The 20,584-nt window shown below is 40.2% G+C and overlaps 1 protein-coding gene across 6 annotated transcripts in view; it reads right to left on the reverse strand.

Annotated features, from left to right (window-relative positions):
• The window catches only part of MIER3 (MIER family member 3), a 51,680-nt gene that overhangs the window by 16,863 nt on the left and 14,233 nt on the right, over window positions 1-20,584 (reverse strand). For 2 of the 6 annotated variants that reach the window (XM_045895131.3, XM_045895139.3), the window contains exons 3-6: window positions 13,157-13,181; window positions 9,788-9,933; window positions 1,682-1,816; window positions 346-466 (exon numbers count right to left, since the gene is read on the reverse strand). In XM_045895131.3, the coding sequence (XP_045751087.2) occupies window positions 346-466; window positions 1,682-1,816; window positions 9,788-9,933; window positions 13,157-13,181 (427 nt within the window). Of the gene's footprint in view, window positions 1-345; window positions 467-1,681; window positions 1,817-9,787; window positions 9,934-13,156; window positions 13,182-14,026; window positions 14,249-14,637; window positions 14,770-20,584 lie in introns of those variants that run through there. The other 4 variants (XM_045895154.3, XM_045895146.3, XM_064596136.1 and 1 more) reach the window with 4 other exon arrangements.

Here is a 20,584-nt window from a genome sequence, read left to right on the forward strand (position 1 = left end):
TTTTAAAACAAGTCCAAAAAATGTCCATAAAATTTCATGGCTGAAGAACTATGATTGGTTACGATAGCAACAGATGAATCTTGGGAAAGAAAATAGCCTTGCAAAACTAACCAAATGTTTTAGGTTTTAAAACGACATGTTGGTTCACCTCTATCCCAATAAAAAGTTATAGTCGTTATCAGGATTGTAATAGAACTGTATTTCCATTAAGTAAAACACTTAGAATATTCTGACGAACGATTTGTTTTGTTTTGTTTTAAGTCTGATGAGCTAGCGAATGCCATAAAATGCACTGGAGCCAGAGTATCAGTGTTACTACTCATCAGTAATGACTGAGCTTCTTACATCGTAAAGGCCTAGGGAAGAAATCGGAAGTTTCATGGGAAGTCACAGACGGTGTCAGATCATCTGCAGAAGACTGAGTTTCCTCATCATCACCCGACAACAGGTCTTTTGCTATTTCCTCCTGTAAGAATAAGAATGCAATGCTAGAGTTAGAAATTACTACATCTCATAAAAAAATTTTTTACTTAAAAAAAGGAAATTAGACTTCATCAATTTCTTATTATTCATAAACATACAATGTATTATGATACAATTAAGAACTGTTGAAGGCCCCTTTTGAGAGAAGTAAATCTGAAATGCTCCTATAATTTACTTCATATACATATTTAATAACAATATTTAATTACATATAATATTTAATAACTATATTATACACTTAAAAAATCTGCCTAACTTATGCATAAGCAGAAAGCTTATCTGAACCTGCAAGCTAATTTTTAGCGAATTTACAACAAAAATAATCTTATGTCTAAGTGATTAACAATTAAACTCACTTTCTACCAACGTAAATAAATAAAACCAAAAAATGCCCCGAACTCTTCTCTTCCAATAATTAAAAAAATCTAACCAATGAAAAACTCTGACTAGAGATATAATTTTAAAAGCAACACGTTTGAATTAACTTTTATCTAAGTACAGAGTCATCTGTGTGCCTGGTACATAGGCACTCAGTATTTGCCGAGTGACTACAGTCATTAAAGGTGTGGTACGTTAATACCACATCTGACTGAAAAGGGGAAACAACAAAACTCACAGGAAGAGGTGCCAAGATATGGATTCCTCTCCCTGTCTGAGAGTCCCTTTCCAGAGACCACAGAAAGCTAGCAGAGACTGTGGCTGTGTGAACTGCCCTCAGCAGGGACTATGCCTTCCCCACAACCAACAATGTGACAGATGTGTCACCAAGGCCTTGGCTGCTGTGGCTGCCTTCACTCACAGAGCCCAAGAAAACAGAACTTCTCCCCAACCACTCCACATCTAAGCCAGCTTGGATTGAAGGCTTCTGGGGGATTTATTAATCAATGCATTCAAGTGTTCAGAGGATCAAAAAAAGTTAGGGCAAAATCTAAGTTTAGATACTGTATGTCAACATAGTAAAGAAAAACTTTATGGGAGAACGCTCAAACATACAAAGTATTAAGAAGCTACTGGTACTTTTAAAGCAGTGTAATCAAAGCCAAACAATATTTAAATCGGTCACCAAAATGATAAAGAGCAATGGGTCAATAAGAAATTTACATTTCAGAAATACAAAATGCTTTTAATGAAAAGGAAACTAATAAAAACAGCCAATGGTAATGGATTTGGAATTTTTCTTTTAAATGCTTGTACTCACTTTGTCTAGTGTCATGTCTGGTAGTTCATCAGCAAGTTCACTTGGGGAGCTATTTGTACTGGAATTTGCCACTGCCGGAATTGCAGGTTCATAGCCATAGAACGCCAGTAAATCTTCTAAAGGCATGTTTCCTTCCTATTCAAGCCAGGGCACAAACATAAACTCAGTACATGTCACAATACAGAAGCACAGATAAACTGTGATGCCCTTAATGTTCATAAAACACATTATAAAAAAGCAGTATCAAATCAAAGCCAAGTTTTAGTTTTTCTTTTTGTACTACTGCTAGAAAATAGGCTCAAACAGTCAGAGCTATTATTAACTTATTAACAAAAGCCTAATGATTTTTTATTTCCAGCATCACTTCACTCTTTAAAAAATTCCTCAAATATTTAGTGATTTTTTTTGGTAAGCATTCAACATTAGTATAAAGATTTACCCTGAAAGAACTTACAAGTAATCAATCAATAACTTCATATAATACTCAGTGTGTTTCCTTGGATTTAACAGTTGAAGACCACTTGGTTTAATTCTTCATGTTAATTGGATGACAGCCAAAGGGCAACCACTTTTAGTATATGTGCTGCTGAAGCGAGCACCGAAGGGCAACTACTAACACCAATAATATTTATGTATTACTCTTCAAAATTATCCTTTCTATTACTAGCACCATATCTGTATTCTGTACAATTGTTTTAGGTTTCTCTTCCATAAACACCTACTGAAGTTTATTATCATTACGGCCATCTTACAGGTGACAAAACGGAGGCTTAGTTCTGGGTTCAAATTCCAGTACCACCAGTTCACTTACTGGCAGCGATGCTTTGATAAAAGTACATACTTTGGCTGCAATGTTTCCTATGTTATGAATACCTACGCTATGCCACATTTTGGCACCCTTTTCCCCCAACTAATCCATCTGGAAATACGTGGTGTATTTCCTTTTTAAAAATATCTTAATTCAACTACTACTATTTACAACTATTCAAATATATAAATACAAAATAATATATCTACAGACTAGTTAATTTGCTCAATATTTTAGAGATGTTTATGCTCATCTATTAAGAAATTCATTAAGCTTGCTTATAGGTTTCGTTTTCCCTTTAAGGCAAAATGCCTCAGTCATGAAGCAAAAGCATGAAAATGCTAAAACATGTCCTCAGCTGATCACAAAGTGAGCTGAAATGAGCCAGTGATGATTTCTAGAAAGCCGCTGTCAGGCTCAGAGGGGTGCCCAAGAATCTGGCCTTCTTCACCTTTACAGGTCTAGAACTTATATTTTTCACTGTGCCTGCTTCAAACAGATTCATGCTAAATGAGCTCTATAGAAAAGGTTTATGACAGAATGTGACTTTGTAAATTTGCAGGAGACATGTGCCTTTCCAGTGACCATACCAATCACGTCACTCATGAAATCCTTTCAGCTTGGGATTGGAATCCGTTAAAAAGCTGCTTTGGTAGCATGGAGTCAGCACAAATGGAGTTGGATGGTCAGGATGGACAGAAGTTCACCCATACCATGGGGAAACCTCGTGAATTCTTCTTCTCCCAAATCAAAGAACAGAACCCCTCAAATGTGCCCAGAACCAGATTCAGAGTCTCTCTAGTCCTGTTCCTTGCAGATTCCATGCAGCCCATTCCCTTTGGCTCATATTGGTTCTAAGAGGAGACTGGGTTGAAGCTTTTGCAAACCACCTGTCTGTATTATTTCTTCAAAACCTCATAGTTTCAGATTCTCTCCATGAGCTGGGGAGATGTCAATTTTCATGCATCATACACTAATAATCCACCTTTCCATCAATACAGCATTTACTGGGTCCTAGGTACTATGCAGAGGTTGCTAGCTGTAGATACAGAAATTTACAGAAAGTCCCTGCTCTGAATGAGTTCAAGTCTTAATGGAAGAAACTGGTAAGTTAACAATTATAATACAATGTGTTGATTGCAAAAATCAATTCCAGAAATGGTAGTATACACTGGTAGGTACAGAGAAGGGAAGAACTAAACTCTAGGAATAATGGCATGCGTGAGGTTAGGGAGGTGCCACATAGGGTGCAAAGACTGAGCTAAGTCTCGACAGATGAAGAGGTATTTGACAGATGAGGGCTGTGTACTAGGGACTTGTGGTGTGTCATAAGAAACACTGACTGAGCAGTTACTGGGTGCCAGTAGGCCACTGTGCCAAGTGCCAGTATGAAAAATAGGTCTTGCCCTTCTACAGAGTACAGTCTAGAGGGCGGAGGGGAGGGAGAATAATCACAATACACAAATATAAAACTGCCAATTACAATGAATGCAAAGGAAATAAATAGGGTCCAGAATAATGTAGAGAGTCTACTTTCTCAGGGTCAAAGGGAAGACAGAGCGTGTCCTTTACTCCCAGTGTAATGGGAAGTGAATGGAGACTAAAAAAAAAGTGTGGGGGGGATGAAGGGGGAGTGCCATGACTTTATTTCTTCTTAAATGTTGGGCAACTACATAAAGAAAAGTTTGAGGAGGTGGAGAGACAAGAGAAAAGCAGGGAGACCACCTAAGGGTTTCATGCTGGATTAAGGTAGTGATATAAACATGGAGAGAAGTTAATAGATGATATATATTCTAAGGTGGAATCAAATGGGTTCCTGGATGTGGGAGTGAAAGGGAGAGAAATGTCTCTCCAGATTTCTATTTGAGCGACTGCCTATATGGTGGTAACTTTTACTGAGATAGAAAGGACTGAAGTCAGTTAAGCATCTGCCTTCGGCTCAGGTCATGATCCCAGGGTCCTGGGATCAAGTCCCACATCGGGCTCCCTGCTAGGCGGGGAGCCTGCTTCTCCTTCTCCCTCTGCTTGCTGCTCCCCCTGCTTGTGCTCTGTCAAAAAAATAAATAAAATCTTTAAAAAAAAAATAAAAAGAAGAAAGGACTGAGGATGGGTTTCTGAAGGAAACAAAAGTTCTGCAGAAGACACAAGTTAAGTCTGAGAGGACTATGAGACATCTAAGTAGAAGAGTCAAGTTGGCCAGCAGCCTGGTGTTCATCGAGGATCAGGCTGGGCTAAAGATATACATCTGGCATTCGTTAGCATCTAGATGATATCTAAAGCCAAAGAAGGCAAGAGGATACAAAGAAAAGAGAAGGGAATATATGCTTTATTAGAAGAACTTCCAGATATATTACCCTACAGGCAATGGGAGATGTCTGGAAAATTTTAAGCACAATATGCATTTTGAAAATAACATTCTAGGGGGAGTAGAAGAAGGAGAGCCTCAACTAAGGAAGGGAATTATCTGAGCAAAATTAAGAGAAAAGAATGTATTTCTTGACCTACTTGATAAAGTAAATGAAAGTGACAGAGGAGTCTAAAAGGATTGCCTGTTTCTGGCCTGCAAAGGCTAAATACCTATAGGACCGTTATGAGACAGAAACATCAGAAAACTTGAAGGTGGACAGTGGGGTAGTAAATGATAATTCAAGGCAAAAGCTGAAGCAATGGGCTTGAATGAGATCATCCAGAAAAGGCATACAGAGTGAGAAGACAAAAGCTAGAACTCTGGGAAATGCCATCAATTAAAATGTGGGCAAAGAAAGAATGGCCCATAAATACCAGAGAGCAGAACTAAGAGAAAGCAGAATTACATAAGCTAAGGAAGAAGCAAGTGTGGAGAGACCAGAGATAGTCATTTTAGGCCAAATATCAAAGAGAAATCAAGCGAAATAGAGAGAGGAATTCTCTGTACCTGTCAAGCAGGAATTACTGGTGATCCTACAGCCTACTGGGAGAAACAAAGCTGAATCAATGGAGGAAAGTACATGAATGAACTGAATAGAGGGGAGAGAATACATACAGTATAAAAAGAGAATCACTAAGGGCAACACAGGGTTAAAACAATTTCTCCCAAATTTAGGAAACATGAGTAGGATTCTCTATGCTGATTTTAAAAAATAAGTGGGAAGGAAAGACTTAGGGCAGGAGGGATGGAATTAGGAGTTAGCTTAGGATGTGGCATATACTCTTGGGACAGTAGGGAGAGAAGAATGAGTATAAAAGTTAAGTTTGTATGTGTGGGGCACATAGGAGATTCCAGGTAGTCACTCATGAAAACCCCACTTTCTCTATAAAGACACAAGTACAATCATCTGTTGAGGAAGAAGGTGACTATCTTAGTGGAACTTCATCAACACATTCAAGGAATGACACTAGTTACCTAAAGGGAGCTGATGATAAAATACAGAAATTACTTGTACTAAAAACTTGTATAGCAAAACCAGAAAAGGTGAATCTAATCTCTGAAGCACTTCACAAGTGAGCTATTAGACCTATTAATAAAGGACTGTTCTCTGAAGCACAAAATAAGTTTTTAAAAAAATCAAATGAGTAAATCTCAGTCTCTGAGATCTGTGGTGGCTAGATCAGCGTAGAAGTTTGATCCAGCACCTTATCACAGGTAGAGAATTTTTCTCTTCTTTTTCTCAGGTATTTTGTTGACCCTATTTAAATTTTAAGGGGCATATTTGAGTCTAGTCATACTTATAAATGAACTATTTTCTAACTCAAAGGTTTTATATCAGGAAGAACATAAAATCTAGAGGCAGAGGACTCATTAACTGCTAACCATTACTGTAGGCAAATCACCTAACTCCCCTCACCTACATTTCTTCATCTGTAAATAGAAAAGTATCATAATTTCCTTGATCCTATGATGCATAACCTCACGTGCCAGAAATTCGGATGCATCCCATTATCAATGTACACATTTCCCATAGTACTGTTCTTCCCTGACTCCATCTATATTACTTCTTTAAATCTATGGTACATTTCACAATCAACAAGGACTCTTAACCAAGGAAATAATGCTAATACTCATCCAATACACCTGATGGTGCTCCTGCATTGATCAACAGAAATTGTCCGAGTGAAGTGTAGGACAATTTTCATATGACACCAGTCTGATATCTTAAAATATGCATTGCAAAACAGTATACATATAGTTTTAAAAAATTTAAAGAAAACAAACAAACCGGGGCGCCTGGGTGGCTCAGTTGGTTAAGCAACTGCCTTCGGCTCAGGTCATGATCCTGGAGTCCCGGGATCGAGTCCCGCATTGGACTCCCTGCTCCGCGGGGAGTCTGCTTCTCCCTCTGATCCTCCCCCTCTCATGCTCTCTGTCTCCCACTCTCTCTCTCAGATAAATAAATAAAAAATCTTTAAAAACAAACAAACAAACCCACAAAACAGGAAGAATCTATACCAAAGTGTAAGTGGTAGAAAAGGTGATTTTTACTTTCTCATTCCACAATGAATATCATCAAGGGAGAAATCTACGTATTATTGTAAAGAACTTCTCTAAAAGTTATAGCTGGAGACTATTAAATTAAAACCTCACAAAACAATAACATGAATAAACTATAGTAAGACACAATGTAAACCTTATTTTATACATTTAATAACATAAATCTAGTCACATAATGTATTCTCTATACCAAAGTTCTACTATACAAAAACTGTTTTTATCTCTTATTTTTAATACATACTGTACTAAAAATTTGTAAGCACTAAAATACAGGCCATATTTATAGCCTATAAACTATCCAGTTTACTATGAGTATAAAAACTTACTGTAATTTCTAAAAACAAACATTAACATCAAGCCCCTAAAACTGTGAACATTTACAAATACCTAAATCAAAGTTCCAATAATAAAAGGTGAACAGAGTACATTAAATGATATAGAAATAATTTTAAATTTCCTCTATAAACGATTTTTACTCTTTATATTTGTGTCTCTATCTGCTATTTTGTATTCAGTGTCATGTTTCATTAAATATCAACAAAGAATAGAGACCACATCTACATAGTTAAGCTTTACTACAGATAAGAATTATAGTTCGGGGGGCGCCTGGGTGGCTCAGTCGTTAAGCGTCTGCCTTCGGCTCAGGTCATGATCCCAGGGTCCTGGGATCGAGCCCCACATCGGGCTCCCTGCTCCGCGGGAAGCCTGCTTCTCCCTCTCCCACTCCCCCTGCTTGTGTTCCCTCTCTTGCTGTGTCTCTCTCTGTCAAATAAATAAAATCTTTAAAAAAAAAAAAAAAAAAAGAATTATAGTTCGGAGGAAGTGGGCAGTCAGTCACTCTTAGAAATAGCTCCTCTTACCAATTGTTCAGTGAGAGAAAGATTAGGCTTCTAAGTGGAGATACAGTTCTTAGGTCTTCCCTAGAATCTGTTTAAAGATCACCTGTAGTTTTCTGTCCCAATTTCCAAGAATGTCATAAAATACCAAGAAGCAAAACTGTCCAAGTACAGAGAAGTTGAAATATTTAAAGACCTCTAATTTTTCTGAATCTTCAAATTAGTGATAGATATCATTACAAAGCAAAAAATTAATTACCAGTGTTTATTTTTTTAAGATTTTTATTTATTTGACAGAGAGATAATGTTAGCTGGATTATATAATTCTCAATTATTCTAGGCTACCCATTCATAAGAGGTAGGAAGAAGTGCCCGAATAAAGCCAAGCAGAACTCAAGACTCTTGGACATCTTTTATCAAAAGGCAGTATTTTATCAAGACCCCTGAAAGGATCAATACCTAAAGCTTTTCTTAAGTATTTCCCAACCATTTTATCTCTATATTCTCAAATCTGTTTGGCTATAAGTTGGTTTTGTTTTTTTGGTTTTTTTTTTTAATGATTAAATCTAACAGCAATTGTGTTGGATTAATTTGTCAAGTGAATGAACATGTTTAGAAATTTTCAGGTCTACCAAAGTAAGCCTGGAGTCTAGATCCTGAAGACTGCCTCTGTTTCCCTGTATATTAACATGAAGGGAGAAATGCAATAAGAATTCATCTCTGCCTCACAAAGATAGCAGAAGAGATTATGTAAGAATGTGTCTTGTCTCTTTGAAGAAAAAGAGGTATAAAAACTCAAAGGATTATTATTATTATTATTCCTGAAAGCTTTCGTTGTTCTGGGCTGATCAGAAATGTGCAAATAAGGTTAATTTATAGATAAGTATAATCCTACATTTTTCAAGTGACCCCAATGGAGACCTCTCTCTGTAGTCCTGGTATAAATATGTGTTTAAAATCCAGTTCATTTCCATTTCTATTGATTGTGGGTTAAAGAAGTTATAAACTACATTTACTCTTGCCAACTTTTTAAAAGATGGCTGAGGGGTGGAAAATGGGACATTACTGTTTTACAATTAAAAACAGAGTAAAACTTTTTCACTTTCAATGTTCTTTTAGTATTCTACCAGATTACAAGTTATTTAAAGGAAAAGACTTCTCCCTGTATCTACTGCAGTGTTTACTTAAACTCAAGTGTGATGCTAAGTAGAATAGTGTGGTATAATGCACTGGGCTGGGCTACGATTCAGAACCAAGTTTAGGGCCCACAGTTCTCTATATCTCATTATTCTCATCTGTAAGATGACCACATGTACCTACTTCACTGTGCTCCAAACACTTAAAAATTAGATTAAGAGATATAAAATAATTTTGAAAAATTAAATAAAAATCTACTTATTAGGCTTTCCTTCAAAATAATGAGAAGATCAGTGACAGTACATAAAAGTTAGGTCAAAAACAAAGATCCTGATCCTGTTTTTATTTCAGACAGATTGTAAAATAATTTATAATAGAATTTCAAAATCTTGGGCGCCTGGGTGGCTCAGTCGGTTGAGCGACTGCCTTCGGCTCAGGTCATGATCCTGGAGTCCCGGGATCGAGTCCCGCATCGGGCTCCCTGTTCGGCGGGGAGTCTGCTTCTCCCTCTGACCCTCCCCCCTCTCATGCTCTCTCTCTCATCCTCTCTCTCTCAAATAAATAAAAATCAAAAAAAAAAAAAAAAAAGAATAGATAAGAACAGGGGCACCTGGGTGGCTCAGTCGGTTAAGCGACTGCCTTCGGCTCAGGTCATGATCCTGGAGTCCCGGGATCGAGTCCCGCATCGGGCTCCCTGCTCGGCAGGGAGTCTGCTTCTCCCTCTGACCCTCCTCCCTCTCATGCTCTCTGTCTCTCATTCTCTCTCTCAAATAAATAAATAAAAAATCTTTAAAAAAAAAAAATTCAAAATCTTTACTGTAAGTTTGCTATTAAAATATGAAAGTAAAATCCTTTACCTTTTCTAAGTCTTCAATTTCAGAACTGAAGTTTTTACCCTCATCCATCATTTCCTCTTCTTCAAGAGTTCTTTCATCATCATAGTCATGGACCAACATCTCAGCAGTGGGGTCAAAATCATGATCCTCAGAAGACAAAGACCCAACTGGAATGAAACAAACAATCACTTTACACATTCACAACGTTACTTACGAGAAAATAATTTGTGTTCTTTTGCCAGTTCCTTTTAATGTTTATATGTGAGCTTTATTAAATGCATTTACTATATACTTTTTTTTTTTTTTAAGATTTTATTTATTTATTTGACAGAGAGACACAGTGAGAGAGGGAACACAAGCAGGGGGAGTGAGAGAGGGAGAAGCAGGCTTCCCACTGAGCAGGGAGCCCGATGCGGGACTCGATCCCAGGACCCTGGGACCATGACCTGAGCCGAAGGCAGTTGCTCAACAACTGAGCCACCCTGGCGCCCCGCATTTACTATATACTTAACAGGTTATAAGGACCATACAGTTCTGAAAAGATATCTAAATCAGCAAAAGAACAAGGCAGAGTAATTTAAAAACTTTAATAAGAAGTCCAGTCCATGAGAACAGAACTTATAATGGCAACAAAGTGATTTAAACGGAGGAGTCCTAAAAAAATGTTCTAAGATAAAAGTCAAACTTGTTTGTCAGTTAGTTTAATGCATTTGTCTAAAAGCAACAGAAAAATGAAAGAAGGATTATTAATGGAAGATTTCAAAAGAATCTGTTATCCACTAAAGCTCAACACTTCAGGCAAAGAGAATACATTATGTTACCCAACTTGCAACCCTCAAAGGTACAAAACACAATAGAAATCTGGTTCATGAAAAAATACAAGTTTTTGTGAAGCAACTATACAGCAAGTCAGTCTCTAAAAGTAGTATGTCACTTTTCATGTCCATAACTATATTTCAAGCTCTCCGCACAGGCATTAAATTGTAAGAGCATGCTTTTCTTTGTACGACTAATAAGGTAATTAGTTTTTAAGATTATGTGAAGGAAATATAGAAAAATCATATCTGCAGGTTTTTGGAAGATGTATCCTGCTGCAAGTTGTTTTGGCCAATTCATAGTGGTTTATAAAATTGTAATGCTTTTTATAAGCAAATGTGAAGTCAACAGGATACTCTGAAAACAAAGTTGAAAAATGAGTAAGATTCATAATCCCAAGAGAATGAAATCGAATCTATGAAAAACAGAATTTTCTGTTTTACTCTAGTATCTAATTCAATTAGACCAGTAACTCTCGAAGCAGGGAAGCAAAGAAGTACCAGAATCTTGGAGTAGAGGAAGGGTGAAGTGGAAGGAAGTACATTTAACATAAAAAGTTTGGTCTGTTTTTAGTAAAGCTATTTAGTATTTTAAATTTCAAACACTTAAGGACAGCATGAGATCATTACCAAAACACTGACCTACACCAAGGATTTTTCACTATGAGAAAAAATACAGACATCATTCAATGATTTTGATTCTGAGTTTGGAGAACTCTAATCATTAGTCCTAAAAATAACACAATTTCTATGGAACTTAATTCTTTAGGAAGCTTACATTATGATGTTATTTTTTTAATGTTGAAAGATATTATCTGTTCATTTTAAAACCTGTTGAAATACAGATGGTTTAACTTAATTTTAAGGAGAAAAATGAGTATTTATTAAAGAGCTCAAAAGCACAACATCCACTATTATCAATTTCCTATTTTGAGGAATTCCTGGAAACCTCTGTGGTATATAAAGTGTCAGGGATGAAACAGATGGTAACTTTTCCACCTCTTTAAGGCAGAGCTCTGTCCTCTTTTGTAATCCCCACATCACTGGTCACAGTGCTCTTCCCTCTTAAAGTGGAAAGTATTCAGTTAAGGGCCAGAAATCAAAGGGCCTATGGGTCTACTCCTGGCTTTGTCCCTGGCCTGCTGAGACCTGAGGCAAGTCATTTAAACTTTCTGGGCCCAGGTCCAGTTTTTCATTTGTAAAATGCATAGTGTTGGCTGAGATGACCTCAAGAGCCTCTTCTAAGCTCTAATATTTTCTTTAAAATTGGCTAAGTGATTAAAAACAGGTTATAAAAGTTTTTTAAAACACCAAAGCCACAATGTCTTCTTGCTCTTTATTTAGATTGCAACTTCTTAAAAGCAGACAGTGATGCAAAATGGAAAAATTCCATTATCATCCAGATGTTTGGCATCATGTATATAAATATTCTGTTCCTGAAATCAGTTATGACAAAGAAATGTTTGTCTCAAAATTACAAAAACTTCTTAAAACAATTTTTTAAATGTAAAGATGTAGACAGCTATCTGAAAAATAACCACAAATTTCTTCTACTTGGTGACTATTTTTTAATACCTTGAAGGATAATCAAGTGAGACCTTAAAAGTCAACTAAATGCACAAAATAGTATGCAAGGAAATGGGCTGTTCACTCTAAGGCAACATGTTGCAACGGAGAATTTGGGAACTTTTTCAGGCTCTATTAATTAGGTGACTCTCAGTAGAGAAAAAGTCTTATCAAGTGTAAAATAAGGGACCTGGAGTAGTTCAGAGGTACTTTTCCTGTAGACTATCAGAGGGAAAAGAGACAGCCAAAAAAGGGCTGGAAAGGGGGTGAGAAATTGAAACCAAACTGTCCTCTCATGATGGGACTCAGGGGAGCCAGAAACCCCAAACTGTATGCAATGATGCATACGTGGAGAGTTCAGGAGACAGTCCCCTGCGTTCATCAGAACCTGACAAGTGTTTCCCATTTCAAAAAGGTTAATCACTACTCGATGATCTAAGGCTGCCTCACCTCAAAATTTTGTATTATCACTTTCCTGTGACAAACTTGGAATTCTGTTTCTTTTAGGTAGCTTTACTGGAAAATTGAAACTCTCAAGTTCCAATTTTAATACAATCTATAGTCATTTCTCAATTGTGAAAAATTTAGGAGACAAAATAAGGAGAGATGGGGAGTAATCCCAAATTTTCGACAATTTAAAGAGTTGATTTCTCGAAAAAGAAAATCTAAACTAACCTGGGAAAGTTAGTGGAAAGTTAATTTGAGATTAACTGTTTCAGGCTTGGAGGAAAAAAAACGGTATGTGATAACTGAAGATATATTACTTAAAAAGAACACTTGTCTGTTAGCAGCTTTGTAACTAGTTATTTTTTTCAGCATGAAAAAAAAGAGAAAAGTGTAACTGTTCCTTCCTCGAACAACTGAATTACCAAAATGTACGCTGAAACTCTTAAAAACAATGAAAAAACTCGCAGGACAAATTTTTGTGCGAAAACCTTTAGGAATAGATCTCTGAGCCCCCCACATTACCCTCTGGGACCCACTGAAGAGGTAAGAAAATAGGACAAACCTGGGCTCGAACTTCCAAAAGAAGCCTAGAAGAGAGAAGAAAACGTGCGGTTAGATCGCGCAGCCGGGGGGAAGAGGCAGCGCAGGCAACAGGGCGCAGAGGAGGCGGAGCCCAGAGCTCCTCCGCAGCTGCCAAAAGTACAAGACGTAGCTTCGCTCCAATCGCTCCCAGCCCCTTTCGGGCCCCTCTTGGCTGCCTCGCCTTCCTCCCCGAGTCCCCAGTGTGCAAACTCGCAGACCCGGGACGAAGCCCAGAGTCTAACAGGCAACTCCAAGCCGCCCCTTGGAACTCAGCAAGTTACAAAGCGGAGAAGCAAAACCCAGAGCAGTCGCCTCACGGCATCGGTCCCTAGTGCCCGGCATCTCGGGAGTCCCCCAAATCCCACCCGGCTCTCCACGGACCCAAACACCACCTCCCAAAGTAATACCCTTTCCTGGAAGGGAATCGTCCTCCGAGCACCTAGTCTACCCCTGGGGCCCGAGAGCCCCAATTCCGAGGCTGTCCTCTGACCTGAGCGCAGGCCAGCTCGAAACTGGACACCCGCCCCCAAACCAAAGCGCAAACCCCCCATTCTCTCTCCCGAAACTGGAGACGCGGCCCCTCAGTCCCAGAGATGCTAGTTCCTTCCAGGGTGTTCAGTCCTTCCCTAGGCCCGCCAACGAGCCCCTATCCCCAGCGAGCTGCAGCCGAAGGGGCTCCTGCTGCGCCACCCCCTCCCCCCAGCTCACCAGTCCCGGGGGACACGTCCAGGGCAGCTTTGCTCGCCCTGCCTCCCTCCTTCAGCCCAGAAGAAAGTGGGGTTACCGAGAGCCCCCAGAGATAACGTCGAGAGTCTTGGACTGCCCCCTTCACACCCAGGGGCTCCCCCACCTCCAGGGCTGCGGGGCGAGGAGTCCCGCTCTCATCCCGCGAAGCTCGGCGGCCGTACATCCCGCTTGCCTCGGTGCCCGGAGCAAAGTGGAGCGTGAGGCTCCTTGGCGCCGCAGCCCGGACCCGGTGGGCCGGGGGCACAGAGCGCTCCTCCCGCAGGACAGTGGCGCAGCCCGCTCCCCGCTTTGCAATCCGGCCGCGAAGCGGGGGGAGGGGGGGGGGCTCGGCCGGTTTCCACCCACCCTGGCCCTAGAAAGCAGCGCCGAGGCTCCGGCGGCCCGCGTCAGCTGCCCGGGGGCATGGCACGGCGCCGTCCCCAGGCCGGGGCTCGCTGCCGCCGGTCGCCACCTCCGGTCCGGCCCCGTCGCGCAGCCGGCTCGGGGCCGGAGCCGCCGCGGCCTAGTCCCGGAGGGAGACCGCTCCCGCGCCCGCTCCCGCCCCCCGGCCGGCCCCGCCACGGCCCGCTGCCGCCCCGCAGCCCCGCCCCACCGCGCCGCTCCCCCGTGGGGCCGCGGGAAGGGCCCCGGATCCCCCACGCCGGCTCCGGGGGCGCGGGGGGCCGCCGGGCGCCCGTTCTAGCCCGGCCGCTCCTGCCCGGTTTCTCCGCTCACCTCCGCCATATTGGTACCTTTAGGGCGAACGAGCAGCGCCGAGCCCAGTCCCCGGATGGGGCGCCTGAGCCAATCGCAGCCGCCGCCGCCGCCGCCGCCGCCGCGGTCCGCCCGGCACCCGCCCGGCGGCGGAGGCGGCTCGGCCCCTTATAGGGCAGGGCGGCCCGCGACGCCCCCGGCCCGCTCGCACGCCCACCCCGCCCGGAGCCCCACGCCGCGCCCCGCGCCCCGCGCTCGCTGCGGACGGCCCGATGCGCACCGGCGCTCACCCGCCCTTCCCCTCTCGGCTGGAGTAAAGTTCCTGCCGAATCGGAGGCAAGTGGGGGACGAATGGAAACTCGGGCGTGGGACGGACCCACGTCCAGGCAGTCGAGGCCGAAGAGCCGGCCGGGGCAGCGGAGACTCGACGGACGGACACGCTAGTCCGGTAGGACGCGGGGGAGGCCGTCAGGAGACGTGAAGGCACAACTCGACAGACGTCCCCCAGTGAAAAGAAAGGAAGTGATCGATGCAGTAGACTGATGGACAAGAGAAAGCCCCGGAAAATGGGAGAAGTGACTGGTGGACGGCAGGGTCAGTCCAGAATGAGAGGACAGCGACCAGGCACTTTGCGGTTTCCCCGAAGAGACCTGAGGAATGCGGGGTGCAAACCGGCATATCCTGGCTGCTGGAGTGGCCGGTGGAAGTGGTCATTTGCCACACAGGCTTTGGAAGATAGCGACAGTACAGAAGAACGGGCAAAAGATCGACAAGGCAAAGAATTTGAAGAGACTTGCACAATTCAGAGGAGACATTCGTAAAATATAAACTGCGCATGTACCCCCCAAATTAGAACAATCCTAGGGGTTATTAATTACTAAATAGTCCAGGGGATGACCCAGGGGTACACACTTGATAGGCCTGTAGAAGAGCAAAATAGTATATCCGAGGCCCTAAATTGAGTCTCAAAAACTCTACCTCCACCCCAGAAGGCCAAACATTTGCTTAGGGTCAAAAAGAAAACTAGTCCTGTGGGCAAGTGGATGGGTGGAGAAGGGAGAACAAGGCTTAACAGACATACCTACTCTTAGAGGTGCCTTCTGGCCATTTGCTCTTCATTGGGAGAGGTAAGTCTAACTCCTGGCAGATCCATATCCACACTGAACAACTTTAAGCAAAGTACACACATTCACTAATAAGTCATGGGTAGCCCACAGAAGTAAATCCTGCAAGTTCAAGTCATTATGTCAAGTCGACTTGGTATAGGATTGTCTTGAGGCAGGAAGCCAGAAATAACAATATGTATGGAAAAGAAAGTTAAAAAATGTGGAAGAGAAAAGTCTCCTGTAAGGTCCATGGATAAGGCAGATGCAAATACTCAGAAAAGTATGGCAGGACCCTACAGACACTTGCAGAGGAGAGTGATCTCGGACATCAGAGTTCTTCTCCCAATTGTTGCTAAAACATGTCATATTAAATGACAGAATTGAGGTTTTTGCTCACAAGTTGAGAACCTTTCTAGAAGCTGAAACTTTCCATACTTTTAATCTACACACGACAGGTCTGCTTTTATGCTGGGGTCACCTTTGATTCTCCACTCCAAGAGAACATACAGATGCTGAGGCTGAAGACTGGATTATGGATAGGAGGGGAAAGAGTTACTTTCAACATTTTGGCCAAGGCATCTTAAAAATTAAAGTTACTCCATTGGTAAACGTTATTTATTTATGGAAATTTTAGGGGAAAATCACTTCAACCATTTCAAAACATCGTAAAGACATGGAAAATTACACTTTCCCTGCTGTGAAAGATATCTTTCGACCTTTTGTCCAGCCAAAGCTGAACTTTGAAACCAGAGGCTTGGCACACGTTGTATGTACTGTCCTCAATGAGGCGTTTAGAGTTTTCAAAGTTAAAAAAAAATGGCTTGAAATTAAGTGCAAGTGATTAACTTTAGAAATGTTGCAGTGAGCATGCCCTGTGGACAGAGCCATTAAACAGTGTCCTGATCTGCTTGCCCACAGCATGAGCCACCACAGACCAAGTCAAGGATCTGAATCACAAAGAAAGTGTCTCCAGCAGCCTGCCTTGTACTTAATACTAGGGAAAATGTTTTCTTCATAGCAAAACTTGGCTAATCCAAACTATAAATGCAGTCTTAGATTCCATTCTGCCATGCCCAAGAGGTATAGAGACTCTTTCATTTGCATGAACTTAGTAGAGTTTCTGCAGATACTTTTTTAAAAAAATAAACTGTAAAGATTCCATATAGGCATTTGTAATTTTGACTGCTTATATTCTCATAGTTTATGTAGTCTGTGTCCAGGGTATTAAATAAGGATTCATAGAAAAATAGTGAAGCTAAATAAATTTTCAGTTTAAGGAAGCAGAGCTATTTTCTCACCTTCTAATCACTAGAGAAAAAGTTTATTGCCTAGTCTTACATAACACATTCCTTTTACGATAAAGTGTGTAAAGTCTACCTATGTACATGGATCTTTCATTCTTTTTGATGACAAGACTTCCAGGAGTTGGTAGAGAAAAAAAGTCTCGTTGTTCCAGGGAGTGGAATAAAAAATCGCTTTTTACTGTTGTTTTTATTATTCTGTCACTACACAACGGATGGCATTATATAGAGAACAAGTCCTATGCTGGACACTGGGCACTATAGGATCACCGTAAGATTCCTTGTCTCTCAAAAGCTTATAGTGTAACTGTATTCTTGTATGTGGTGGATGGGAACAAGAGGAAGGAAAACTCAAAACTGAAACCGTGGTAACCCTTTAAGGAGAACCAAAATGTAACAGATCCTCCAGCCATCTTTAAAAATGAAGTAAATCAGCCTGGGTGGCTCAGTGGGTTGAACATCCAACCTTGGTTTTGGCTCAGGTGATGATCTCAGGGTTGTGAGATCACGCCTCCCCACCCCCCTACCTGTGGTGGGGCTCCTTGTTCGCTCAGTGGGGAGTCTGCTTGAGATTCTCCTCTCCTTCTTCCTCTCCCTCTGCTCCTCCCCCAATTTGTGCGCGCGCTCTCTCTCCCATAAAAAAAATTTTTTTAAAGAAATAATCAAGAAAAGTTTATAAATGTGTACTTTCAGACATTTTACAAAAAATAGGTAAAATAAGAAAATGTAAATATGAAAAATGAGGACCAGGAGGTTAATACCAGAGAAAAAGTTAGAACAAGAATATTCAGATAATGAGATGTAACACAATATGAGAGTTAAACCATAAATTTGGCTTGCAGCTTTCTGAAGAAAAGGCAAATAAATAAATAATTGCAATTAATTGTTTGATTTTCATTGTCTTTGGAGAGAAATACACAAATTCTTCAATGGCAACAAAGCTTTTTCAGCACACTTTAAAAGAAATATCTTGCCTGAGCTACACAGTAACATAGTAATGTAGAAGGAAATACCCTCTACCAGACACTCAAATGCATTAGCAGGTTTTACAACACTATTTCTTTTAGTGACCATTCATGAAAGTTGAGAGTACTATATGGCTGTATGACCTACTGAAAGCAGTTTTAATAGGGCCACCATAATGCAATGCAAATATTTAGCTTTCTACAGATTCCATCTAACCCAAGGGAAAATAATAGGCTATCCAATGTTAATGTCTATGGTAGTTAGGCAGGCATAATGAATGGGTGAAGTAGGTTAATATGAAGGCAAAAATGGGGGCAATAGCAAACCAATAGATAATAATCCTGCCTAAATGGGGCAGCCACAAACTTAGACTGGCTCTTGCCCTATAAGGATGTGGGCCCAGTGCTTCCAGACATTTCAATTTTCCAAAAAGAACTAGAAAGTCATATTTTTATGAAATCTGTTTTTTAAAACTTGTCAATTAAATTTTTAAACACAGTGTAGGCCAAATAAGTCACATTAAGTAAATCGTGCTGTGAGCTTCCAGTTTGCAGACCCTAACATAGAATATCCAATCAATATGACCTCTCAAAATGGTTTCAGATAAGACTGTAATGCCAACAATTCAGCTCTCCATTGGATTAAACTACTTGCATTTTTTCTAAATATATCCATTTCTCCTGTGAGATACTCAAATATTTTTTTTGTTATAATGAACGACTAGTCTCTGAGAAGACTAATGCATTATAATAAGTTTTGACTAAGCAAAGATTGCTAACAGAAGGGAGATGCTCTTCAGAAAAAAAAAGAGTATTCACAGAGATGAAAAGAGAATGAATCCTTAGTTCATTACAAAGACGAGAACCTGTCCACAGACATGAGAATCTATTTGACCCATGAGTCAAGGCTGTCCTTAAAATATGATGGAGGCATCAGGCTAACACACCTTTGTAAGGTGATCCAAATTAGATCTTCAACTCAGTAACTTTAAATTTAAGGGATATTCTCAAAAGAATTGTGAATATTTATACCCCTTTGCACATATCCAAGTCGACATCTAATTTTTCCATTGTAAGTTTAAAGAGTTGCAAAGGATATACTTCCCAATGTATTACAGTGGTGGTAATTAAAAAACAAAAAGCCTTTATTTAACACTTTAAAATGTATGCAGTGGGGGGGCACCTGGGTGGTTGAGCATCTGACTCTTGGTTTCAGCTCAGGTCGTGATCTCATGGTCATGGGATCCAGCCTGGAGTGGAGTCTGCTTGGGATTCTCTCTCCTTCTCCCTCTGCCCTTACCCCCCTCAAGTAAATAAATCAATCTTTTAAAAAATAAAATAAAATGTATGCAATGGAATCTAAATACCATAGCAATTTGATATGTCCATCATTCTTTTCTATAAATAGAGAATATATTTCTTCTTTAACAGTTGGATATTTTATAATTCCTTTTTCTCTCTGAACTCATATTCCCATCCTATTTTATCCCACTGTAATATGCTTAAGCCTAAAAGTTTTCTTTAAAGATTTTATTTACTTATTTGACAGAGAGAGAGCACAAGTAGGAGGAGCAGCAGAGGGAAAGGGAGAAGCAGGCTCCCTGCTTAGCAGGGAGCCCGATGCGAGGCTCAATCTCAGGACCCTGGGATCATGACCTGAGCCAAGGGCAGACGCTTAACTGACTGAGCCACCCAGGCGCCCCAAGCCTAAAAGTTTTTTGGTGATGCCCTACTATCTTTTTCTACAACAAAAAATATCTCTATAAATTGACACTCAAAGTTAATAATTTCCCTCTAGATTTAAGTTATCAGTCCAATTATTATTTTTAGTCCTATTATTAATTCACAATTGATCAAAACAATATACCTGTATTACAAATTTTGATTAAAGCTTATTGAACGAAAATCAAAACTGCACTGAAATCAATCTCTTAGTAAGATGAATGGGACCTTAAAAAAATTAGTTCATGTACCTGTGGATACATTTTACAGAATACTAGAATGAGAACGAGTTTAACATTGGTTCCATTCTTTATGTGTATAGAAATAAACTCTGAGAAATCATATACATACAATAAGGGCTTTGTTGTTAAACCATCACTGAATTCTTTGAACCCTTAGTAATATATCATGTTGTGATCTTCCATCAAACATTATTGTTAATAATCTTACACTGTTATTTTGATTGTCTTCAATTTTGTTGAAAGTGAAGACTTAAAAACTACCTTATTGCAAAAGGATTTGTTACCCAGTCCTTAATGGTCCTTCACTATAATTCACTTCAATCTTGATGAATACCAAAAAAGACTTTGCCAAGACTTATCAAATGACTGATTGTAGTGGTTACTTTTTTTTCTCTTAGAGGCACATGTTTAAGCCAATACACTCAGAAAAGGGAGGGAAAATGGAAATATTCTTAATTTTAATACTTTCTTGTCAATTTTAAAATATTGTATTTTAAAATAAAATTGTAAAATAAAATTTTTAAATATTTTTTAAAAAATCCTTTTTATCTTGTCACATATTTTAAATATATTTTTGTCAAAACCATGGAGCTGTAGATTCAGCCCATTCAGTTTGTGGAAAATATTTGCCA

Source organism: Mirounga angustirostris, unplaced genomic scaffold, assembly GCF_029215605.1.
Source record: "Mirounga angustirostris isolate CCGP_5_RB_7025 unplaced genomic scaffold, mMirAng1.0.hap1 SCAF_7, whole genome shotgun sequence".
Classification (NCBI taxonomy): domain Eukaryota; kingdom Metazoa; phylum Chordata; class Mammalia; order Carnivora; family Phocidae; genus Mirounga; species Mirounga angustirostris.